The sequence below is a fragment of the Neopelma chrysocephalum genome, unplaced genomic scaffold (assembly GCF_003984885.1).
Source record: "Neopelma chrysocephalum unplaced genomic scaffold, ASM398488v2 Primary Assembly neopelma1_65, whole genome shotgun sequence".
Lineage (NCBI taxonomy): Eukaryota > Metazoa > Chordata > Aves > Passeriformes > Pipridae > Neopelma > Neopelma chrysocephalum.
Window position 1 is genome coordinate 3,706,703 of NW_020897722.1, and position 24,647 is coordinate 3,731,349.

Genomic DNA, 24,647 nt, shown 5'->3' on the forward strand with positions numbered 1-24,647 from the left:
GTTCAGAGAAGGGCAATGGAGCTGGGGAAGGGTCTGGAGCACCAGGAGCCACTGAGGGAGCTGCAGGGGCTCAGCCTGGAGAAAAGGAGGCTCAAGGGGGACCTTCTCGCTCTCTGCAACTCCCTGACAATAGAGTGGAGCCAGGTGGGAGTTGGGGTCTTCCCTCAGGCAATGAGTGACAAAATGAGAGGACACAGTCTTAAGCTGTGCCAGAGGTGGTTTAGGTTGGACATTAGGAAGAATTTCTTCACAGAAAAGGTGATTAGACATTGGAAGGGGCTGCCCAGGGAGGCAGTGAAGTCACCATCCCTGGAGGTGTTTAAGGAAAGACTGGATGTGGGACTGAGTGCCACGGTCTAGCTGACACGTTGGTGCTTGACCAAAGGTTGGACTCGGTGACCCCAGAGGTTTTTTCCAACCTAACTGATCCTGTGACCCTGTAACTCCACGGACCGGCCACTCCCACATCATGGCGGCGCCGCCCTCAAGATGGCGCCGGGTAGCGGCCGCGCCGCGCTCAAGATGGCGGCGGGGCGGGCACTGCCGCGGAACCGGGTCATGGCCGCGCCGGAAGAGCCGTGAGGCGGCCGGGCCGGCGGGGAGCGAGCCCGGAACGCGGCCGCTCCGAGCGGGGCGCGGGGGGCGGTGGCGGCTGCGGCGGGGCCGCGCGGCTGCCGCCATGTTCCGCTCTGGAGAGGTGAGTCGGGGCTTGGGGGGCTCCGTTCGCCTTCCGCTTCCCTTCGCACCGGCCCCTCGGGGCGCCGGTGACCGGGGCTGGGGGAGCCGGGAGCCCCTCAGGGCGGGATCCGGGCTCGGGGACGGGCAGGGCGCTCGGCGGTGGGGCCGGGCCGCCGAAATGGGCCTCCCCGGGGTGTTTTCTGGGGGGGGGGGGGTCACAGGGGCTGTGAGGTGAGAGCCGCCCCCCTTCCCCTCAAGAGGTGCCGTGGCCTTAATGATAATTTGGGCTGTGGTTTCGCGGTTAAGGTGTGGGCATGTGGCAGGAGAGCTGTGGGTGGTCGGATGCTGGACTGCAGTGTTGGTGTGTGTATATATATATATATCTCTCTCCATATACACATATACATAGATGTGGTTATATAACTCTTAAGGTTATTGAAACGGATGGTGCTTGGAGGAAAGATGTAGAAAGAGACAGCTGTGATATATTTCGGAAAGAATCAGGGACAGTCACTTTTCCAACTGCAGACTAAGTGGAATGAATGGAAATGGTTTTTTTCCCCCATTCCAAAGCACCAACAGTGAAAGAGTGCGTGAAGGTACTGTGGCTCATGTGAAGTTTTGCACTATCTCCGTGTTGACTTCTGAGGGAAAGCTTTTTGGTTTCTTCATGCAGATGGAAGTACTTAAAGATCCAGGTGTTTCTGTTTTGTCTGACTTTAAAAATCCTTATCAGGCTCAGGGTATCTGTTTGCTCAAAAGTGTTGCTGAAGTTTTTGAGCCAGTAGCTTTACTCTTTTTATTTTTTGTTTCCCCCCCAGGAGGTTGTAAGTGAGGAGAGTGAGGAGGAAAGCAATGGTGTCAACTTGATGGAGTTCTCAGATGAGATCCTTCTGCACATCCTCAGCTACGTCCCTTGCACAGACCTTGTTCTGAATGTCAGGAGAACCTGCAGGAAACTCGCAACACTTTGCCTTGACAAGAGTCTAACACACACAGTTCTCCTTCAGAAGGACTATAAGGTGGGGAGAGTAGCTTGCTTCTTCTGTTAGCTGTGAAGGCAAATCTGACTTCTGAAAAAACACCAAGTAGAACTTTCCAATGTGTCTGCATGAATGGACTGTTCTTGAACTCTGAAATCAAGCACACAATAAACTGTTTTATAAAAGCATTTGTTTTCCAGAATGCTTTGTTAGAACAGCTCTGTGCTCCCTTAGTTTTATAAAATACTGTCAGTGTAAACTTCTCTGTGTTTCTGGAAGCTAAAACAAAAGTAAACGTGACCTGCCATTTTGTAGCCATTTGAGTTACCATTTTCTCAAAATATATTTTCCATGTTGCTGTGCAAAAAAATCTTGTGTGTGTTGCTGTCAGGCATGCAGTCAGTGAAACCAGAATTTGTGTATGTGCTATGACAGAAATAAAGCATGGGACTAAAGGGTGATAATGGTTTTATGGGAACTGTATCACCAAGTGCAGGCAAGGGGAAGCCTCTCTTACTCATTTCCAGAAGAGGAAACTGGATGAAGAAGAATGGAAACATTCTTCTTTCAGTTTGAGTTTCCATAGATAGTTCTGCTGAAATAGATTTGCTGGTAGAAAATGGAGGTGGTTTCCATTCCACTCTCAGCTGCTGAACAGCTGTAATGCAGAACTGCACAGGCTAAGAAGCTAAAGGATGTGTAATCTTAGGAGTCCAAAGCATGGCAGACTGAGCTGCCAGCAGTATAATAATTCTTTGGCTGAGTTGCCATGCCCAAACCTTTGGATGAGCCACATAATCTAAGTGCCAAACACTCTTATCCCCATCTCCAGCTGGGAAACTGAGTCAGTGTCTTATATCTCATTGACCGTGGTTTTGTTTGGGTGCAGGTGAACAAAGACAAAGTGAAGCAGCTGATGAGGGATATCGGGAAGGAGATTTACCAGCTGAACATGGCCGGGTGCTACTGGCTGCCCAGCTCCACCATCGATCACGTAACACGCTGCAAGAACCTGGTGAAGCTCAACTTGTCCGGGTGCCACGTCACCTCTCTCCGGCTCTCCAAGATGCTCTCCACGCTCCAGCACCTGCGCTCCCTGGCCATCGATGTCAACCCAGGCTTTGATGCCAGCCAGCTGAGCAGTGAGTGCAAAGCCACCCTCAGCCGTGTCTTGGAGCTGAAGCAAACCCTCTACACGCCGTCGTACGGCGTCGTCCCGTGCTGCACCAGCCTTGAGAAACTGCTGCTTTATTTTGAGATCCTCGACCGCTCGCGAGAGGGGTTCATGCTCTCTGGGCAGCTGATGGTGGGCGAGAGCAACGTGCCCCACTACCAGAACCTCCGCATCTTCTACGCCAGGCTGGCCCCTGGCTACGTCAATCAGGAGGTGGTGAGGCTGTACTTGGCAGTGCTGAGTGATCGGACGCCTGAGAACCTCCACGCCTTCCTGATCTCTGCCCCCGGCAGCTTTGCGGAGACGGGAGCCACCAAAAACCTCCTGGACTCCATGGCTCGAAATGTACGTCTGGATGCTTTACAATTGCCCAAAGCCTGGATTAACGGCTCCGGGCTCCTGCAACACTTGAAGTTCAACAACCCTTTCTACTTCAGCTTTAGCCGATGCACCTTATCTGGTGGGCACCTGATCCAGAGGGTCATTAATGGAGGGAAGGATCTTAAAAGCCTGACCAGTTTGAATCTCAGTGGCTGTGTTCACTGTCTGGCTCCGGAGTCCTTGTTTCGGAAAGCGGAAGATGACATTGACAGCAGCATTTTGGAAAGCCTGGTAGTGTCTTGCTGCAACCTGAGGCACCTCAACCTGTCTGCAGCTCACCATCACAGCTCTGAAAGCATCGGGAACCACCTGTGCCAGCTGCTGTCCAGGCTAAAGCACCTGCTCTCGTTAGCACTGCCCGTTTGCTCCATCACAGATGTTGCTGCAACCGTGGAGAAGCCTCCCACAGCTCCTAGTTTGGTGCCCCAAACGTTTGGAAGGAAAGTTCGGATTGGGATACAGACATATCCAAGGAACTTAGCGGACCAGGCAAATCAGAAGATAGAGTCCTCAGTGTTCTGGGCTCTGATGGGAAGCCTCCGGTTTTTGGAAACCTTGGAAATAATTGGGTCCAGTTTCTCCTCTGCCATGCCCCGCAACGAGCCAGCGATTCGGAACTCGTTGCCTCCTTGTGTCAGGGCACAAAGCGTGGGGGATTCAGAGGTGGCTGCCATTAGCCAATTGACTTACCTGCAGAGCCTCACCTTAGCACAGCTGCCAAATATTCTCACTGGCTCTGGGCTCGTTAACATCGGGCTGCAGTGCCAGCACCTGCGGACTCTTTCCTTGGCCAACCTGGGCATGATGGGGAAGGTGGTCTATATGTCTGCTCTCATGGACATGCTGAAACACTGCAAGTGTTTGAGAGATCTCAGGTGAGGGGCTGCCCTTGAACGTCTCCCATTTTGTTTGTGGATCTCCAGAAGTGTAGTGTTTGGTTTGTTGTGGTTGCTGTTAAAACTGTAGTAGCTGCAATGGCTTGAAAACTCTGTGTTTTCCTTCCTGACTTGTGGAGAATGGGAAGGCATTGCATGTTTTCCTTGAAGGCTCAGGATGTGCCCTTTAACCAGTGTTTTAAGAGCAAAAAGTGCTGTAACTGCCTTCCTCTTAGATAAGAAAGAGTGGATGCTGCATATTTTGGAGCTAGCAGCCTGTCAGGGCTGGTTAAATACTACGAGCCTTTGCTGACTTTTTGGCTTTGTGTATATGTACATCTCTTAAATTTCCAGGAAGGAAGAGATTCCTACACTGTCCAGATAATGCAGAGTTCTCCTCAGGTTTCCCAATGAGATATTTTTCTGCCTTTGGTTTGTATTAAAATCTCACCTCTTTGGTTTTTTATTTCTTTTTGTGATAATTTACTGAAAACATTCCAAATTTACAGTTTGTCCTGTTGGTGTTCCTCTCCTGGTAGGATTTAAAGAATCTGATCCGAAGGGGTGCACAAAGGAGCTTCATGGTAGCCAAAATGTGTTTGTGAAAGCAAAGGGCACAAACTGGTAGTTTCCTTGCACCAGTCCTGTATGAACACAAATGTTATTACTTTAGAAAGATGCTTTTTTTCTTCCCCCCCCCTTCCCCAAATCAGGTTATTTTGGTGAAAATGCAGAACCTGTTAGTCCCATTGTCACAATGGGACTGTTCACGAAAGGGTCCAAAATGCTGAACAGTTGTGGCAGCAAGGTCACTCTGGGCACAGTTCAGTTGCTGCGACTGAAATGGTCGCTCATCGCCTGGGACTGGAGTTTGTGGGCCTGTTCCTGATCCACTGCAACAGTGAAGGGATCCAGGGTGGCTAAAACAACTCAGGAGGGTTTTCATGTTCCACCACTTCCCATTTATAACAGGCAAGGAACATGCAGATCTCTCATCCAAGAGATGGCAGCTGTTGGAAATTCATTTGCTCGATGTCTTGGGTTACGTGAATGTGTCTTTAACCTTCAGGAGAGCAAAGAGCCACGGAAGGACTGAGGGCTGGGGAAGAAGGCTTGTGAGTGCAGTGTTCCTTTGCTCAGCCTGGGCTCTGTAGTTTCCAGAGGCTTTGAAATGGAGGCCAGGAGCAATAAATACAGGTGGTAGGTAGCATAAAGCCTGGAATAAAGGCTGGAACAAGGCTGTCTCCTTGTACCATGCTTCGATGGAAGCTGTGATTCCTCTTTCCTGACTAAGATCTTGTGTTTTATATAGTCTTAAGATGGTTTTAGCGTTTAGCACACTTCCTCCTGATAATGTAGTTTCCTTTTCATTTGACTGATTCCCTGCTGTTCCCACCCTTTTTTTCCCTTCCCAGTTTTCCAGTCCAAGGGGCTCTTCCAAAGCAACATTGCCATCTAGCGAGTGAAGGGCGGCATTGCAAGTGTGGCTGCCGTGTCTCAGGGATTCACCTGCAAACCTGCTGTCAGGATGCTGAGCTTTTTGTCCTAAATTTTCAGTGACCCAATAATGCTGTTGAAAAATTGAAGAGGATGCCCATCTCTTTGATATTAATTTTAATTTATTACCCAAAGCGCTGATATGCTCTGAGGATCTCTTCAGGCAATGCCACCCGACAGCAGTTGCAGGCTGAGACTAAAACAGAATTTATCAATTAACAGGATTAAGTTGCTGAGATACCCCTGGGTACTACAAAAGCCTGTGCAGAGATTATCCAGATCAGGTTGGGACCGACAGCTTGTTATCACCTAATGGATTAACCTTCTTGGAGCTCTTGGCCTTCCTGACCCAATGACTGAGATTCCCAAGTGCTCTGAAGCCCTGTAGTAAATCTGCTCTAAGCAGATGAACTCTCCTGGTAACACCAGCCCTGAGCAGGTTCTGCTTCCTGCAGGCTGGTTTCTGTGAGGGAGTCACCCAGATATGCTGCTGGTTAAAACACAGGCCCCACATTGGCCAGGTATGGCTTCACTGTGTCATTTTGTTTTCCTGCTGGATTACCATGACAGAGGATCCTGTCTCTCTTCTCTGGGCCAAATATTTAGGATGAAGGTTGGGTTGATGAAGGTTGTTCTTCCCGTGGGCAAACAGTACCTCTGATCCTTAGCCAGGGATGGTTGTGGTCACTCTCTTGGTCCCAGAGGCTTAAGTTCTGCATCACCCTATGTGCACTGTGTGTTTTTCATGGCTACTTCTCTCTAGGCAGTAAAGTGAAGATATTAAACTGAAGATATGACCGTTTTGGTCAGTGCTTGTGCACTGGAGCAGAATCCACATCACCTGCTCAGTGCATGTCAGAGAGCAAAAGCCAGGCTGTGCTTGTAGGATCAGAATGGATCTGCTGCTCAGCACCAAGGCTTGTCTTACCCAACAGACTTTGTGGAAAACTTGCAAAACCAGGGTTATTCCAGGGTTGCTCCCTGCGGGCACCGGAATTCTGCAGTTTAGGGCCTTTCTGCCCGTTTGTGTCCTTGTCTGTCAGCGGTGGCGACACTGCTCGATCCATTTGCCATCCCTCCATGAATGCGCTGCCTTCCCTCTTGTCTGAGAGCTGTCCCAAGTGTGAATTGCCCATTGACTTGTTTTTGTTTATTCCCGCAGGCTGGAACAGCCGTACTTCTGTGCGGGCGCCCAGTTCTTCCAGGCACTGAGTCACTGCTCCTCTCTCCAGCGGCTTTGCATCGTCTCCCGGAGCGGGACTCTGCAGTCTGACGCAGTGATGTCATTCATGGCCAACTGCCTTGAGGTCATCATGTGCCACATGTTTATGGGAGAATCTCTTACCGTTTGCAAAAATCTCCAGCAATCCATTGTGCGGAGGTGAGTGCGGAAGGGGGTTGATGTGGGATTTTTGGAGCTGTTGGAGATTTATCTCCGTTTCCTTGCTTGCCAAGGTTTATGTGGCTTGGAGCGCTTGTTCCAAGAAGCTAATAGGTACTGCGTAACTGCTTGGCACGTAAACCGGCCTCTTACTTTAATAAGAGTGAATCAGTGAAGTTATCTGAAGGTATTATATGAATTTTTGATTCCATTCCCACCCATGTTCTCTGCAGTTCCGTTGGCTGAGTCGAAGCTCTGGATGTAAAGCTCCATCATAAATCAAATGACACTTTTTTGTGTAAACAAAACATCTGCCGACATTTTAAGTACTGAGAGATTTGACCTTGAAGCTTTCCTCCTTTCCCACAAGTGACTTAGATAATTCTCTGTCCTCTAATCACTTGTAAATGTCACTTACTGATAATCCCCTGGCAGCGCAATTCAAAGCCTTTAAAGGGTTGTTGTGAAGGGTTTTTTCTTCTGGGGGATACGTGAGGGGGGAGAATTGGTACAAACTGCCTTTGCACGTTTGGCAGTTCTTAAATGCATTTTGCTTGGCCCCTTGCAGTGTTCTGAGCCTCACGTGGTGGGAAACGTTTGTGTGTGAGCCGTGAACTGCATTTGAAAAGAGAGCTTTTAATTACGCTTGGCATTTGGAAATCTTCTAATAGTGGCAGTCATCTTACAAAATATTTCCCATGCAACAGACTTTCCATTATTATTTTTTTTCTATAAGGCTTTTTTCCCCGCCTTCAGTCTATTTTCTTTGTCACCTACTGTTGCTGTGCCCTGTTAAGCTCTAATAAAAATTTCAAATCACACGGCGTTATTAGTGCATCCTAAAGGGTGCTCCTCCCCCCCCAGCCTTCCTCCAGCTTCAAACTGACTTATTACACTTGGCTTGTTTCCGTGGAACAAATCCAGAAGAGCCTGTGACTATATTAGCTCCCTACCAAACTGCTCCCGAGATTGTTACTGCCTCTGAAAGCCTCTGTGTCCTTCTGGGATAGGGATTGTTGGAAGCATCTGAGTAAATTCCTTGTGATGCGACAAGGATTCTTTGAGTTTGTTTTTCACGGGGCTTCTTATCTGTAAAAACATTTCTGGTTTGATTTCAGTTGTGCTTTGGGGATCCTTAGAAAGAACCACAAATCCACAGTTCCTGTTTTTTATTTTCCCTCCCCTCTGAGGTGCCGTTGCAGCACTGGCCAAAATTTAAATGTCCACTTACTGGGCAGAAATACACCATTCTGCAGTATATTCTCCCTTGTTTTCTCTGTCATGGACAGATTCTTGCTGCATTCTGTACCTCTTAATAATCTAAACCCTGGGAACTTTCCAAAGAGCAGCTGATGCCTCATGGAAATGTTAAAGAACTATTTTTGTATTTAGCGATAGTTCTGGCTGTCAAACTTATTTTTTTCTTTTGTATTTTATTAATAGCGACACTTGTATCAAAACAGGATTTTTTGAAGGTTGGGTTTTATAATTTTTTTTCTTTTTCTGCTGAAGAGAGCATCTGCTCCCTCTGCAAATTCTACACCTGAAGTCATAATCCTCTGTGACATTGTAATTGGTGGCTCTGGAAACGATTTTGATGTCACCTAAGATTATGACTTCAGGAGGAGGATAAGTAGTGGGAGCAGATGCTCTCCTAAGCAACAAAGATCCTGTTCTCATGCAACTGTCTCTAGTAATAAAATGGAAGGAACAAAATACAGAAAATGATGTGTAAGCAAAGCCTGGAGTCTTCCATGAGCCATCAGCGAGTCTTTAACCACGTGACTTCTCCAGTGATCCCATTCTTATCCTTGCACAAATGTGCCTTCAGACAGAGTCAGGAATTGACTTTCTCTTGGCTGCATTTTGTCTGCTGCTCCAAGGGCAGAGAGATGTGCAGTAAAATCTATGTGTGTGAGCTTAAACCTGTGGGTGAGGCTCTAATTCACACAGCATGGCTTCCCCTAAAAGAGTGCTGCTGTTGTCTCTTTAATCCAAGTTTTACATTGGAAGACCCCATTGGGCAGCAAGTTGGAAGTTATATATCCTTGTGCCAGAATAAAATAAAGTGAATTATTCTGATTTTTTTTTTCCATTTGTTTGGAATGTGTGCAGATGCTGCATGGGAAGCACGGAGAGGGGTGGAAAGGAGGGACCAGAATGAGCCTTTGTTTGCTCCCTATTCTTCAGGTCCCAGTGAGGGTCAGAGTTCCTGCTTTAGGGCTGTGAAGATGGTGGTGTTTAGGCTGAGAGACGGTTTTGAACAGGGACATGGGGCTAAAGTGACTCCCATTCTCCCAATGCCTCTAAAAAAAGAAGAAATGTGAGTGGGAATGGGAAAGGCCCAGGGCTGAGCACACACTAGGAGTTTGCTGCAGGAAGTAGAGCTGGGAGGGCTTGAAAATGCAATGTAGTGCAGGGTAGTCCTTTTTCAGGTGTGGATGCACAGCAGGTTTGGGTCACAGAAGAGTCTGGGACCCATCTGGGGAGAACAGACTTGTTTCAGCTGTGGAATTGTACTGGAAGATGGTGTATATACAGGGTGTGGTGATGGGAGCTTGGGAATTAAATCTGCTGCATCACACTGATGACTTACAGCATGATTCTCAAACTCTCCCCTTTGACTATAAAATGAGGTTAGTGTTATGTATTTCTGTTCCACTGGCCTGAAAAGAGACTTGTTCTCATGTCTCTTGGTCTTGTGACAGCTCTGAGCCAGGCCCCGTGGTGTCCAGCTTTCTGGTGAGCAGTTTCTGCTTGAAGTTTGCTGATATTTGGGACAAACTAGTTCGTGTATTGAAGTCAGTAAAAGGCTCTGATTCAGTTCTGGCTCTTTTGCAATGACACACAAGAGGCAGAACGGGGCTCATCTGGAGCCTCATCAGCAAACAGGAGGCTTGCAAGGGCAAGGTCTCCTCTGAGCTGTAGAGAAGACTGTAAAGATTGTTTCCCTCTGGGCAGATAAATCATTGCAGTGTTTTTCTTTATTCTTTTCCCTTCACTGTGAATGGGAGGGGTGATCTTCTTTATGATTCAGGGAGATACTCTGCACATAAGAAGGGCCTGGTGGTTAGAGTGGGAGATGTGGCTTCAGTGATCCATATCCACTTCCCTGATCTTCCTCAGATTTCACATGACGGTGGTCTAGTCTCAGTTTCTCTGTAAAATGACATTTTTTTTCCTATCACATGGTGCTCAGCTGCTGCCACACTTCAGATAGCAGCACATCCAACAAACACAATGTTTTCCATTTTATGCTTGGACCCAAACTTTGCTGGAGTGCTCAGCTCCAAGCGCGTGTTGTCCCTGTTTAAATAAGTCTTCTGTTCAAAGCACTGCAGCAGTAATTCCAGAAACACTAAAATACCACAGTTGGAGGCCCCGTGGTTGTAGGTTCAGGAGTGACCCCAGACCTGTTGCTGTGCCAAGAGGCTTCTTTGCAGAAAAGGTAAAATTGCTTTTCCCTTTAGGGCTGAGCTGCTGTGCTGGGATTCTTTCTAAAGGCTTGCACAGAGCCTTGTGTCCAAAGGCAGGTCCGAGGGGATGATTCTTGCTACCAAGAGCTTTCCCGAGGCTTTCCACACTGTTATTTTGTGGAATAGTCAGTAGATGGAGCTGTGACCCATGGAAGGTCCCACCGTTTGCCGAGGCTGCGTGCTAAATAATCGTATTTATATGCCAGTATTTCTCTGCCCCAAAAATGCTGCGGGCAAGGAATTTGGATGACTTTAGGCTTGCACAGCTACATGGTGTGGTTAGTGGGCACTTCACAAATGTGCAGGAGAAGTTGCTTTCCTGGTGAAGCTTACAACTGGAAAACAGGCTGGAAGAGGGGATGGGAAATGCTTTGGCAAATATCCCCTTGGCCTCAAGGGCAGAATTTTATTTTCCAGTGTGTGCCTTTAGAATTTTGTCGTTTTTAGCTGAAGTGTTTAAATAGCTCCTACCATTGTAATGATTTCAAGGACTCGACAACACCAGACAATACAAGCCCATGAAAAGTCCTTGGAAAAACACCTTAGAAAAAGATCAAGAAAGCTAGGATAAAATAGTAATTAAAAAACGGAAAAAAACCCCAAACAACCACTCAAAAACAAAACACAAAAAACCCAAACAAAAAAAACCCCAAAAGCAAAACAAAAAACCTCTAAGAACACAGTGTCATTAGGGATTCTTCATACAGATAGGGAAAGTGTCATGGTATAGAGGTGAGCTGTGATTTATAGAAATGGAATCCAAGCTAAGCCACAGCAGAGAGGGATAAACTGTGGTGCAGCTGTAGTGTGCTTTGAGGTGGTGGGTGGGCAGCTGGGCTCGGCTGCTCGTGTGTCCCAAAAGTGCTGTTGTGAATTCCTGGGAGCTGTTGGGAGACGGTGCAGAGGGCTGGGGCTGCCCAGGCTGCTGGAGCAGCATCCCCCTGAGCTGTGGATTCGGAGTGGGGTCGTGGCAGTCCTCACCCAAGCTCTCTGCCCCTGCTGCCCAGCCACACTGCTGCCTGTCTCCAGCAAGAGGCACTGGTGCAACTCGGCACTGGTGAGGCCACAGCTCCGGTGCTGTGTTCAGTTCTGGGCCCCTCACTATAGGAAGGACATTGAGGGGCTGGAGCATGTCCAGAGAAGGGAACGGAGCTGGGGAAGGGTCTGGAACACAAGTCTGGTGAGGAGCAGCTGAGGGAACTGGGGGGGTTCAGCCTGGAGAAAAGGGCTCTCTGCGACTCCCTGACAGGAGGGTGGAGCCAGGTGTGGGTCAGTCTCTTCCCCCAGGTAACAAGTGACAGGATGAGAGGAAATGGCCTCAAGTTGTGCCAGGGGAGTTTTAAGTTGGATATTAGGAACAATTTCTGTACCAAAATGGTTGTCAAGCACTGGCACAACTGCCCAGGGCAGTGGTGGAGTCACCATCCCTGGAGGGATTTAAAAGCCGTGTAGATGTGGCAGTTGGGGACATGGGCTTGGCAGTGCTGGGGGAACGGTTGGACTCAATGATCTTGGAGGGCTTTTCCAATCTAAGCAATTCCGTGATTCTTTGACTGGAGTGACTTTCAGGTTAACCAGCGTTGGAAAGTGCGGAGAATTTTACTCGTTTAGGACAATCTGCCTGTTCTGGGGATCCAAGACCCAGAGAAAGTGAAACACTTAAGTTACCCTGTCTTCTGCCTGTGTCAGGTATGAGCACTGCTTAGTTTGAAGTGACTTTCACAATAAGATTCCTGTCACTTTCTAGGAATTGCTGTTTCCATTTGAATTGGATCTTCCTATTCAATCTAAATTTCTCTCTGCTTGTTATTGCCCTTTTTTAACATGAAACTCTTGGCTGGATCTTACCTTTTCTGAAACTGCCAATTCCAGTGGCCCTGTGTGGCTGTGAGAGCCATCAAGCTCACTGAAGGGAAGAAGCACCCTCCTGGGATTCGGTTGCAGAAATAGGGCTTCCAGGTGGGAGCAAGGAGCTGAAACTGAGTATTTGTAAAGTGCTGAGCGAACCAGTTCCTCTCCTGGCATTTACCACAGGACTGAACTATCACAAATGAATTTTTGCTCACCTCAGGGCTAAGCATTCCCCCCTGCCCTGGATATCCCTGCAGTATTCCTCTTGCCTGGCTTCTCATTGTGGGCTCAGCCTCTGAAAATCCCTTTTTGGGTAATCCTTTTACTGTTAGAGGGGGCAGAGGGGGCTGTAGGAGCAGTAGGTGTGTGCAAGATCTTTGAATTCAGCTGAGTCCTGCAGCGTCGCTCCCGCACTGCTGCAGTCGGATTGACACTGCAAAAAGCTGGTATTAGCACCTAGGGCTCTTTTAAGATTTGCAGGCTGGTTTTGCATCCCTTCACCACCTTCTCTTCCTTCTGACCTTGAAGAAGTCCTGTGTCCCAGAGCCAGTGGTGGCTGCTGATCCCACCCCGGCAGCCTCAGCGTGCCGCGGGCTCCGGGCCCCGCAGAAGTGGGATTGCAGAAGACTTAATGTATCGGCAGGCTGGTGGAGTGAATCATTAGCATCCTGCTCAAGCTTTCATTGTCTGTTTCATTTCCTGCTCTTGGAAACCCCTGAATCATTCTGCCACAGACTGAGTAACAAACTGCATCCTTGTCAGCTTGCGTTGCCCAAGGATTCCTTGGCGGGCTTGGCAAAGGCTGACTGCTCGAGGTGTGGCCCAGACACCTTTGCTTCTACCAGGGATGTTGTTTATGGGTGGGTTCAAATACTTTACGAGCCAGCACAGCTTGTGGTACCGTCCCCAGTTTGCCATGTTAATTTATCGTCTTCTGAGGGTACTCACAAACCCCCTTCTTTAAATGCATTCCTGTGGTTGACCCAAATGGCTCGTTCTAACTGCCAGCTCATGTGTTTTGAAGGGAATTCAGTCCTGAAACCTTCCTCAGCGGGTAGATTGGTTTGTGCATGAAATAACTTTCAAGGATTGTCCTCTCTCTCTTGGCTGAGAAATAATATTGGAATAGTACTGTCGTGCTTTCTCTTCATGAGGGTGTAAAAGGCTGAACGGAAGCATTAACTGCAGCTTTAAAGCATTTCCATAGTAAAATAAATCTAATTGAGCAGTTATTGCAGTAGCTTTTTAATTTGTGGAAGAGATTAGGAAATAACTTTCAGCTTGCTCTGGCAGAGCACTCCCCTAGGACGTGTCCTGGGCTCTCTGGCATCGCTCTTTGGGCTCTTATTCCCTCCCCCTCTAATTGTCCAGTCACATTTGACTGATGCAGAGTTCAGCTGGCAAAATAATGTAAGAACCTCAATCTGCAGGCGTGTTTGATACAAACCTCAGTTCACAGGAGAAGTAGCAGAGTGCCATTCATGCCTTACAGGGAAACCACAGCAGAGAGATGTAATTTGCCTCGGCTCGGGATGAGTCTGATGTGTTATTGCTCCTTCCCTGTGGCTCAATGCAATGGCAGATGATGCTGCCTTGGAGATAACGGGAGAAGAGTTGGCAGTGATGTGTGTGAAGGATTTCCAGAGTCCCATCTACACCCCTTGGTCTCAGGTTGGAGGCTGTAGTGATGGGATTTACAGTGAGGGAAAATGACAGGCTTTGGGAGAATGTTGGTTTGTCTGTGTGGACATGAAGGGATGAAGACACCCCTAGAGGAAAACACCTTATGGAGAAAATATCTCATTGTGTGGAGTTAAGAGCAGCCAGAGGAATCACAACAGCTTTCCCTGGGAACTTTTTAAGTCCATTTCTGAGGTTTAGTAAAGAAGTCTGCTCAGTGCTGGCACTCTGGCAGGACTAGAAGAGAGAATGGTGCTAAGGAATGGGTCTGCTTTAGAGTCAGTGGGGGGAGGCTTTGCACCCCTCTTGAGAGGCTTCTGGGGGATGAGTGGAGGGCAAGAGTCCTCCCTGCTCACAAAGGAAGGGGTCTGGGAGAATCCCACCTGCAGTTTCTTTGGCATGGCTGGAAAATGCTCTGGAGAAGCTTCATTGGCAATCACTGTAAGCAAGGAGAGCTTTTGCAGCTCCCTGGTACTGAGGTCAGGACACGGCCAGTGGAACAAATTTTAAGTGGTTGTCTGGCCTTCCCTGAGAAGACGAGCAAAGTGTGTGTGTGTTGGGTCATGCTGCTGCCAGCTGCTCCAGCTTGTCCTGGCACTTCCTCCATTCCACCGTGCCATGCTCAAGGAAGGGAGTTTCCAGCCTGGCTCAGGTAAGCTGGCTGAGGCTTTCAAGACAGATGCCACACTTGAACTTAGAGATGTGAGCAAGTCTCCCAGAGAAAACAGGCTTAGGCTGTGCCTGGCAGAGGATTAACAGGGGTTTGTGAGTGTAGATCAAAGAGCTGCGTACAGGGCAAAAAGTGAGTTGGTCCCAGTTCTCTTCTCTTGGGAAACCTGTGCCTCTCCAGAAGCAGCTCACCAGCCTGTGGGGGAGGTCTGGATGGAGAGGGGAAGAGGTGTGCAACTGCAGCAGAGACTGGTTTGCATTTGAGAGTCATGCCAACCAGAGTCCACGTCTGCTCTGTCCCTGCTGTGCTGTGTTTCCCTAAATCAAGCTTCTCCTGGTTTCCTTCCTTCCTTTCCATCTCTGGAACCTCTTTTCCTGTAAGCCCAGCTCACTTTGTAGAGTTCAGAGATCTGGCCTTGATCCACTCCTGATACACTGTATTTCCTCACTTTATCTGCTGTGTGCTGCTTTTGTTGGCAGTGCTCAATTATCCCACCTTGTGTACCCTCTCTCTTGTTTGCCAGCTTCTGGGAAGTGGGATGTGCTGAAACATCGGAATTTGGCATAGGGCTTTCCTTGGGTTTCTCTGGAAATCTCAAGGGGAAATACATTCCTCAGCCCCAAACACTGCCTTATCCTTTCCTTACAAGTAAAGAAGGTAAGTTTGAGCAGCACCTAACACAGGGGAGCTGTCATCTTCCAGGGTCTGTGGATCAGAGGGTTGCAGGGGGGTATAAACCATCCCTCCAGGCTGGCTAGTGAGAGTCCCCATGGCTTTGGGCTGCCCTTTGGCTCTCTCAGCAGGTGGAGTCTGCAGGGGACTCACTGGGCTCTCTGGAGAGGTATGTCAGTGTTTGCCAGGAGATAACTGCATTCCAGGGAGGGACTCTTTTGTCTTGCTAAAATTGAGGAAATCTGATCAAAGTGCAGCCTTGCTTTAGACTTTTTCTCTTTCTTTTTGACTTTGTCACTGACCTACATATTGAATCCTACCACAGTGGTTGGAAGTGAGAGTGTAGTGTTAGGCTATTTACCAAGCTGTTCACTTGAAAATAACCTTACTGTGTCCAGTCCACACCTGTTCTGGGATAATTTTGGAGACAAAGAGCAAACCATCGTTAACCCTTTCATCCACATGCAACCTGTTCAAGATCTAACAGCAGGGAGACATTGTACCTCTGCTGATTCCAGGAGGAATTTGTGACATACGATGTGCTTTGGCATTGTTTCCTAGCTCTGTGGATGATTCCAACCAGCTGCTGAGGCCCAACTGGCTCTGTGTCCACATCCAAATGAGGACACTTCAGAGACCTTCTTGTGAAAGCTCCTGCTGGGTGGTTGTTGGTTTGGTGTTGAGTCTGCTGGACCAGAGGCTATGCTGGAAAATATAAGTGTGGAGGGGTGTTTTCTTTGTTATCCCAGTGGTTGTTTCTGATTAAAGGATCTGTTTTGGAGGGGCTGCAAGTCAGTTGCCTAAAAAACTTGCTTTCATTTAATTAATCGTGATGAGTTTAGTCTGGAGGTTTTGTAGAGCAGAGCAAGCAAGCATATCCTTGGCTTTTTCCCTCGGAGCAAAAAAAAAGCAAACAGGGTTTCATGTCTGAAACTGCAGCTCTTTTGTCTCCCCAGGTCGACATCCTTCTCTGTCCTTTGGGTTTTAATTTTACAAGCCATGCGTTTGCAGAGGTGGATGGAGTTTGAAGTCCATCCAGGTGTGGAATGAGGAAAGAACCCTCAAGAAGATTACAGGAGCTATTCTGCAACTCATTAACTCACTCTCTTCCCCTTCTTGTTATCTCCTCCCCATGCCTGGGGCCTTTCAAAGTAGTGCTCTAAGTGCCTCTCACTTAATCTAGCCCACCTGGACAGGTGTATGAAGAAAGGAATTGCCTTCCGGGGAAGGACTAAAGGAGCATAGATTGCAGAGGGAGGCTGCTTTTGGGAACTGCTAATCCCAGTTTAACATTATGACAGCTGCTCGTTAAAATCAGGGTGTTTTTTAACAGGCAGTTAAAGGAGAGGCTTTGCACGCACATTTAGCTGAGAATAATAGTGAACCATGTGCATTTGATTTTTTTTTTTCCTTAAATCACGCAAATTGTACATGGAAAGAATTCTCCGGCGTCAACTTGCTGGAGTTTGGAATTTACAAGGTTTGCAGTAACATACAGTTTCCTGTTGAGGGGGGGGAGAAAATTACAAAGCTTTCTTTTTTTCCTTTTTTTTTTTAAGATGAAGTTCAAACCCGTCATACAGACCCAGCCTCTTTGGAAGGGACACTGAGTGCATTGGGGTTTTTCATTTGTCTCAGTGGCAGTTCATCATGTAAACTTGTCTGGGTTCTTGTTTTTATAGCTGCATGTAAAGGCTGCTTATAAACTACAATTTTGTATATGGTGAGAAGGCAGCACGCAGATCCAATTTGGGAGAGCCTGTATACAAAGGAGGAAGCAGAGGTTTGTTTCCCTTGGGGAGATGGCAGTTTCTTCCATGCTGAACTTCAGTAAACTTGGTCTATTAACATGATTTTCTCTGCAGGACTGTAGTGTTGGATAAGAAACATGAAGAGCTGAGGCAGAGGAGGGACTATCAAAGAGACATTTGGCTGTATTTTATATGAAATCACTGCAGACTTTACCAGCTGCCTCCCAGATCAGCAGTTATTTTGCTGGTTGATTTCTTGAGGGCAGTGCTGTGGAAGTAAGAAGCTGCACAGCTCCTACACAAGCCCCCAGATCCACTCGAGGAGCCGTGTCCTCTTCTGTCAGCCCTTAGGCATGAGGCATGACGGGCAGGTCTGTGATGCAGAAAGATATAAAATTGCCCCAGGTAGTGCTGGGAATCCTTACTCCTGCAGCTACTTAGGCAAATGAATTTAACCCACCAGGACTGAGCAACTAGCCTGGGAAAGGGTGTTTCTCTGCCACGTTTTTGGCAGCTCCAAATAATTTGTGGATGGAAATATCCTTTCTGTCTCCCAGGAAATGCCAGTCTCTTGTGTCCCTTTCTTCATCTTTGGCTACCTGGGGTTTTCACGTGTGTTTCCAGCAGCCGAATCTCCAGCCGTTCCCTCTCTGACAGAAATCTGACCGTTTCAGAGCTAGTGATGAGCTGGAATCTTCCAGGCACTCATCTGTCTAAGAGAAGTTTGTTGAGCAGTGAGCTTCTCTTTAGGCTCAGCACAGCCTCCAGGGACTGGCACTGCCAGTGTGACTCTGCCTCCCTGAGAGTGATAATGAACTGGTCCTTGTCACACCATTCAGGGGAAGCATCTTGGTGACACAGGGCTAAGAGTCACAGGCCTTTTTAATCTTAAGGTGTAGCTCTTAAGGGAAATTATGCTACAGTTTTACCTCCCAGCTTTAAAAGACTGAACTCTTGCTATACCACACTGAGTAATACTGTTTGTCTTCCCCCACTCTTCCTCACAGGTTGCTGTCATGTAGGGTGCTGGCTGATGGGGACTAGATTTTTTTTCTTTTTATATGGTTCTTTCTACACTGTTTAATGGCTTTAAGTTTTGTAGATCTCTTCCTCTGCTCTGCAGCCTGGATTAAAAAGGAGGCTGCAGTGTGTGTGTGTGAGTGTGAGCACACTTAAATGCTTATCTGCACATCTGAGCTTTCTAAACTTGCCTGTGCTCTAATTGCAGAGTGTAGACTGCATGCAGAACAACCCAGCCTGAAGTGATAATCCCAGGCTCAGCCCCCAGGGAATGCCTGGCACTGCTCTGGCCTGATTTTCCTAATGGCTCTGCAACTTGCTGCTGGTTTGCAGGTGGTTTAAATTGTTATCTCTGAGCACCTTGCCCGGCTTGGGCAGAGCTCTTGGGATCTCTGGTCCTTTGAGAATACTTGTATGTTGTGATTTATTTATTAATTTAGAAAATCTTCTTCCTCCCTCCCTGTTTTAGGTGCAATCTGGGCTTGTGCCAGCTCAGCACACTCGCTGAGAAGGGGTGCAAGCCCAGCCTGTGCTCCCTGCTAACACAGAGAGGGAAGAGAGGGAGACCTGGAGTTCCAGCTGCCCCTCCTGCCTCCTCTGAACAACCCTTCTGTGCCCCCACCCCTGCATGATCGATATCCATGCCATTCCTTTCTCTTGCGCTGGAGAATTGGTATTTTTCCTTGGCTAATAACCTGTGTCTGATTTAGTTTCCAGGCAGAACGCCCTGCATTAAATGTCGTCATTTTCCCTCTGCTTCATGAGGACTTGACAGAGGTCATCAGAGATGTCCCCATGCGGCACTTGGATGAAATTACCTTGTTTAAGAGCAGAGTGGCCGAGGAACCTCCCAATTTGTGGTGGTGACTGTCACAGCAGGGAAAGGACAAGTCAGCGTGAACACGTGGAATAGCTTCTTGTTGGCCTGGATTGCCCGTCTTCGGCTCCTGGCCACCTCACTGGATGCTGTACAATCACTTTAACCAGGTGCAATTGCAAAATAATAATAAAGAAAAAAGCTGGTCCTTTGCAGTGGGGAAAAATCTGTTGGATATTTGCTTGCATCTGAAAATCCTGTCTCAAAGGCTTCTGGAATCTTGATGAGTATTTCCTTGCGGTTGATATGAATTGTTTCGTTATTTTGCTGAAGTTAAAGGTAAGAGAGACTGACTTAACGATGCTCTTCCCCTGTGTCGCCTGGTGTCTTTCCCAAGGGCCCCTGTGTACGTTGGCAGTGTGCTTTGTGATGTTGGTGGAAATCATTCTTTGCTTCGGTCTGGTTTTGGCAAAGTAGAAAAGCCTAGGCCAGCTGAGAGGCACAAAAATGTGTTGCTCAATTGAAGCGCATCACATCTTTTCTATGTTACAAATAGGCATTTGTAGTCACACACATGCAGTCCTGGATATTTAAAGGGTTTTTTTGATGGAGAAGTACCACAAGGACTCTTCTTTTTATTTTTAAATAACGAATTAAGGTCATTAACACCTCAACCATGGTATATTCTTGCTGATGCTGTTTCCAGTGGTCTGGTGGATGAAGTTCTCAGCTCTTTTGGAAATCCTTGTCTTAGGGTAGATGGTGCCTACAGTGAATAAGTTGAGGCTCAGATCTGATTTATATGCAGTCTGTCTTGCAGTGTAGATGGGAATGTAGTGTTCCAGTTCTGTCCTTATATCCCATGCCTTGAGCTCATGCTAATTTTAGAGATGTTATGAAGTATCTTCACAGTGTGATTTCAGTCAGCTTCTCTGCTCCACAGAACTTCCTCAGGCATCAGTAGTGGTCTGGATCACTTTCATATTGCCTTATTTACTGAGCACTTTTGAAAGCATCAGACAGCTGTACCAAAAGCCAAGTAATGAATTCCTGGAGCTACATTTCTGGGTGGCAGAATTTCCCTTGGTAGCAAACCAGGTCTCTCTTCTGCAAAGCAGCTACTGACCAGAGCTGTCTAAATTCACCTAAATCCCGAATGTGTTGAGCAGTGCTTTCCTGGGGAGGCCCAGAGTTGTCCAAAGATGATATCCCCATCTCCTTGTCAGCATTTTCTGCACAAGATGCCATCTCCCAAACAATGTTCTGCCCTCAGTGTTCATAGGAGCCCTGGTCTGATGGGCTAGATTTGAGAGTAAAGTGCATCTCCCAGCTTTGCAGGACATTCCCTCCTTATTTTCCTGTCAGCCAGGTGTGAGCCTGCCTGAAAGTCTGTCCTGCAGGTGTAAATCTTGAGCCAGGCTGTGATAACCCTTGTGCTTGGAAAGGTTACAGTGTAAGGAGCAGGTAAATGTCAGGCTCCTGCTGGCACAGGTCTGTGCCTTGCTGGAACCAAGCCCTGCATGCTTTGCTGGGGTTCCCTCCCTTCCCCTCTCAGGACAGGGAGCCAGCACAGTCTCTGGTTTGCAGTTGGCAGCAGGATGGTGAGGCTGGCTCCTGCTCCTCTGGGAATGCTGCAGCTGAGCTCTGAGCCCTCTGGAAGTGTTTGAGGCTCTGCCTCAGGTTCGGCTCCGTGCAGGTGAGTGTCAGGAGCTGGTGCCCTGTTCTTGGCATCCTGCTGCTCTTTTCCCTCCCGTTCTCCCTGATGACATCATTCTTTCTACCTCTTGTCATATTACTTGCCTGTTTGAGTCCCTCTCTCCCTTTCCAATAGCTTTCTGCTCTCCTTCTACCCTCACTTCAGCACATCTGACGGATTTTTTGGCAGAAACAAGAGCTGCTGCTCTGTCCAGTTCAGGCCACTTCAGCTCTGCCGGGTTTTTGTCCAGGTTTCTTTCCTAGGATAACTAGTGAGGATTAGGGAGAGTGTTTGCGAAGCTACTTTCTCCTCCTTGTCTGAAGCATTGGCAAAGCTGCTTTCTCCTCCTTGTACCTCTGGTTGCAGGGCAGGGCAGAGGGAAGGCTGAGGATATGGAACGAGCTCTCTGATGCCTAAGGGAACCTGTGTAGTCCTGTGAAGGAATCCCAGTACGTGCTACAGGAGCGAGGCCATTCCCACCCTCAGCAGGGATTTCCCCTCCACAAACAGGCTGTGGCATCAGCAAGAGCTTGGTAGTGCTGCCAACTCACCTGTTCCTGTCCCACTGGAAAACCTGGATGGGGGACAGAGGTGTTCAGAAACCAGCTGTTGCTTGATAGTGCTGTTAACCCTTTGGTCTTGGGATTGCAGTCAGCTGATGGAACAGGCTGTTCCTTTGGCTTGGCACATCCATATCCACCTGCCTCGTGTCTTGCTAGATGGGGGCAGCAATCAGGCATGTTTTATAATGCTGTTATTCTGTTGCCTGGGATATGTTGTTTAGGCATCTGTTTTTGTGCAAGTGGGTCGGAAGTCCTGGTGATGCTACCAGGTACAACCAGGGCTAGGAAAGGTCACCCACAGGTGATAAAGGTAACATCCCAAATTGTGATAAAGAGATAAAAATTCCTTTCACCCCCAATTCCGGGCCAGTGCTCAATATCTCTACTAGAAAACCTCTTATGGTGAGTGAGAATTTCCGCTGCTTCTGCACTCCAGGCAGGATTCACCAGATGTTAATAATGTGCTTATTTTCTCTAAGTGCTATTTTGGCATCGGTGTTAATTACAATTTATATTCTGCAACATTTACACTGGGAAAAGAACCCACCCTAATAGTCCCCAATTGGCAGAGCTGGGCTATTAAACACAGCTCCATATGTTCTGAGCAGAGCAATGGTTGGGACTCGGAGCCCACTCAGCGCTCAGGCTCCTGCAGGAAGCCGTAGAGGAGAACAGGGGAGCAGAGAGATGGGTGTTCTGCTCCTGGCTTTTATTTAATATGAAATCCCCCCTCCTTTTCTCTGTTCTCTGTCCCCATCTCTCCAGAAATCTCCCTCCTGCTGTCTGTGAGCATCTAATGAGGTGATCTCCGAGCCTGCTGATGCTGCTGTCCGTAGTCTAAAATAAATGAATTCAATTCCAGAAGGTGCCCTTCTCACAGGGAGTGCCTCTGCAGGATCCTAGTCCCTGCTGGCCTATTCCTTGCTGCGTTCCAAAGCAGACCTCCAAGCTTTGGGAACTGCAGCAGAAGTCTTTGCTTTGATCACCAACAAGGTGTCCACGCTTCTGTGGGAGAAGGATATTCTGGGACAGGTGCTGTTAGTGCCTAAAATCTGCTGTTGTTTGCTGGTCTGCTGATGTCCAAAGCCTTGTTTGGCAAAGTGGCATTTGGTTCCTGCAGGCTGGGAGGCTCTGGAGTGACAGTGGTTTTGGTGTGGGGAATTCGGAGTGGCTAAGTCATCAGTATTCCCCTGGGTTTCTTAGGAGCAGTGTAGGTTAAAGGATTGCCTCCTCAGCTGTTTGCAAAGCTGATTTCATGGTCTCTTTGGGAAGTGACAGTATATCCACTGCTCTATCTGGGGAAGGAGCTGTGCGGTGACAGCCTTTCCTCCCTTTGGAGAGCTTGGGCTGCAGTCACTTGTCTGTCAGGGAGGTGGTTTGGCAGGAGGAGACGAGATCGGAGTGAGAGGAGATAGGGCAGGATGGAGTCATGGACCTCGCACTGGAAGCCAGACACACATCGTGAGGATTGGCCTCAGTTTCCTCACTTGTGGAAGGGAGGAGGCTCATCTGCCTGGCAGGGAGCCCCCGGGGGTGTGAATGCTCTCCCCTTTGGGCGAGGTTTTGCTCCCTGGGGAGCACAGGGCAAGGCTGGGGCTGCCTCCTCCTCTGCGAGGTGTGTGAGATCCTGGGGAGCAGAGCAGGACTGTCCCCTCACCTTGGTCTTCAGAGGTGTGAGCGTCCTGTGGGGAACTGTACACGTGAGGTGCTGGGTGGTTTCTCCCAGCAGCACTTTTTTAGGATGGGGCCACAGAAACGTGAGACTCTTCCACTGGTGGAGTGCAGAAGGGTTGTTTCACTTGCTTAAGGGAGATGCAATTCCCTCTTGGCCAGTCCCAGCAGAGTGTCCAGCCAAAGCTCCTCTCCCTGTCCACAGGGAGAGCAGTGCAGGAGCTGTGCTGGGTGTTGCAGAGGCGAATCTCCTTCCACTGCAGCTCTCCTGCCTGTGTGATGAGATGCACAGGCAGCCGGGGTACTCTAGCAGGAGAATCATTTCCATAGAAACCAATTGGGATCTTGTATGGGGAATAATGATTAATAGTGAAGGGATGTTGCCTCAGGCCCTTTTCATTTTTTAGGGGGCAGTGAGGGACAAACTGGGGCACAGGTAAAGGGACAGGCAGACTCGAAAACTAATGGAAACCATCCCTTCCATTAATTTCCAGGGCAGCTTCCCCTCTTCTCCTCCTACCCAGCCCCCAGTGCTGCTTCCCAGCTTTCGTCAAATTTTCAAAATGGCTAACCTGGTTAGAAATAATCATAATAATAAAAAAGGATGGATGAGGTCTGACTACTAACATTGTTGCTGTTAGCAGCAGGATTTCAGCCATAAAACATGAAGCAAGGGAGGCATTGACCTTTCCGCTGTTTGAAATGAATGGAGACATCAATATCTATTGTTTTGTGGCATTGACCTCTGACGCTCTCGGTTCGCCCTCCCCTTTCTTTTTTTTTTAATTTCCCCCTGACACTCGAGGAAAGGGGTCAGTTTGTACCATCTATTGATCCCGATCTTACTTGGTGATAGGGAAATAATTAGAATTTTAAAGATCTCTGCTGCACGCTGGCGAAATACATACAGAGAGGCACAGGCTAAGCCCCTGCTTGCTGCGTTGCATTCTCCCCCCTTCTTGCAGAGATCCAAAGCTCTGAGATCTGAAGGAAGACAGATCAATATAGGTTTAATCATGATGGGGGTTTTATTTCAGTTTTTTAAATGGTAAAGTGTAACATTTTATGTTAATGTTGTCGGAGTCTGGCTGCCTGGTGCCTTGTTTTATTTATTCTTTTAAGTAGCCCCTTCTTTTGTGAACTTCATCTATGTACAGAGAATGTGAAATCAGGCATTGCTAATTAGCTGTATGACAATTAAGTAATGTAGCACAAAACCATTAGGACACTGGATTTGTTTTTGAAGTTTGTCCTTTGAAGTGGAAGCTGCAACTCCCTGCCCAAGGCTGCTGGGGAAAATGTTTTTCTATCAAAACTTTCTTTGAAAATAAAATGTCAGTGTAAGAGTCCCTATTTCTGTCATCTCTCCCTCTAAACAGCGGGTGGAAATTGTTTCTCCTTGTAAAAACTGCTGGCATTGATAGAAAAGGGGAATTCAGGAAAGCATTAAATGGGCAGTTGGTCTCCAAACACCCTCAGTTCTGGTGGAGATGTTACCAAAAATGCTTGTTTGGAAGGGAAGGGTGCTGCGTTAGGAGAGAAGACCCAGCTCACGACCCTGGAGATGGCAAAAGGAGGTGGCCCTAAAACTGTGGGTTCAGCTCTGACACCCCAAGTGCCATCAAGGTGACAGCCTGGTCACGGACACCGACAAGCTCCTGGGTTCGGGCTCCTCCATCCGTGCGCTCGTTTGACACTTGTGTTTGCATCTGGCCCTTTGTCCTCGTAGTGAGTCGAATTCTGAATGTGCAACTTTCATGTACGCTGGTGGCATGTAAAACTTCAAATAAAGAGTGAAACATTTGGAACCA

General features: G+C 48.0%; 1 protein-coding gene across 2 annotated transcripts; it reads left to right on the forward strand.

The window, feature by feature from the left end:
• The first annotated feature begins 604 nt into the window (after positions 1-604).
• Positions 605-24,647, forward strand: FBXL18 (F-box and leucine rich repeat protein 18). 2 transcript variants are annotated; one of them, XM_027683450.1, is made up of 5 exons: positions 605-697; positions 1,500-1,700; positions 2,551-4,091; positions 6,751-6,969; positions 18,800-24,647. In XM_027683450.1, exons 1-5 carry the CDS (start codon positions 680-682, stop codon positions 18,954-18,956), a joined length of 2,136 nt encoding a protein of 711 aa, XP_027539251.1. In that variant the 5' UTR covers positions 605-679; the 3' UTR covers positions 18,957-24,647. The 2 variants fall into 2 exon arrangements, with proteins under 2 accessions (XP_027539251.1, XP_027539252.1); XM_027683451.1 differs by lacking the exon at positions 605-697 and adding an exon at positions 812-909 and having other exon boundaries at positions 18,800-19,121.

Bases quoted from the DNA above. Each gene is read 5' to 3' on its own strand.
- FBXL18 (XM_027683450.1), top strand. The intron at 1,701-2,550 runs GTGGGGAGAGTA...GTTTGGGTGCAG, and splicing joins TCCTTCAGAAGGACTATAAG to GTGAACAAAGACAAAGTGAA. The intron at 6,970-18,799 runs GTGAGTGCGGAA...TGTCTGATTTAG, and splicing joins CAGCAATCCATTGTGCGGAG to TTTCCAGGCAGAACGCCCTG.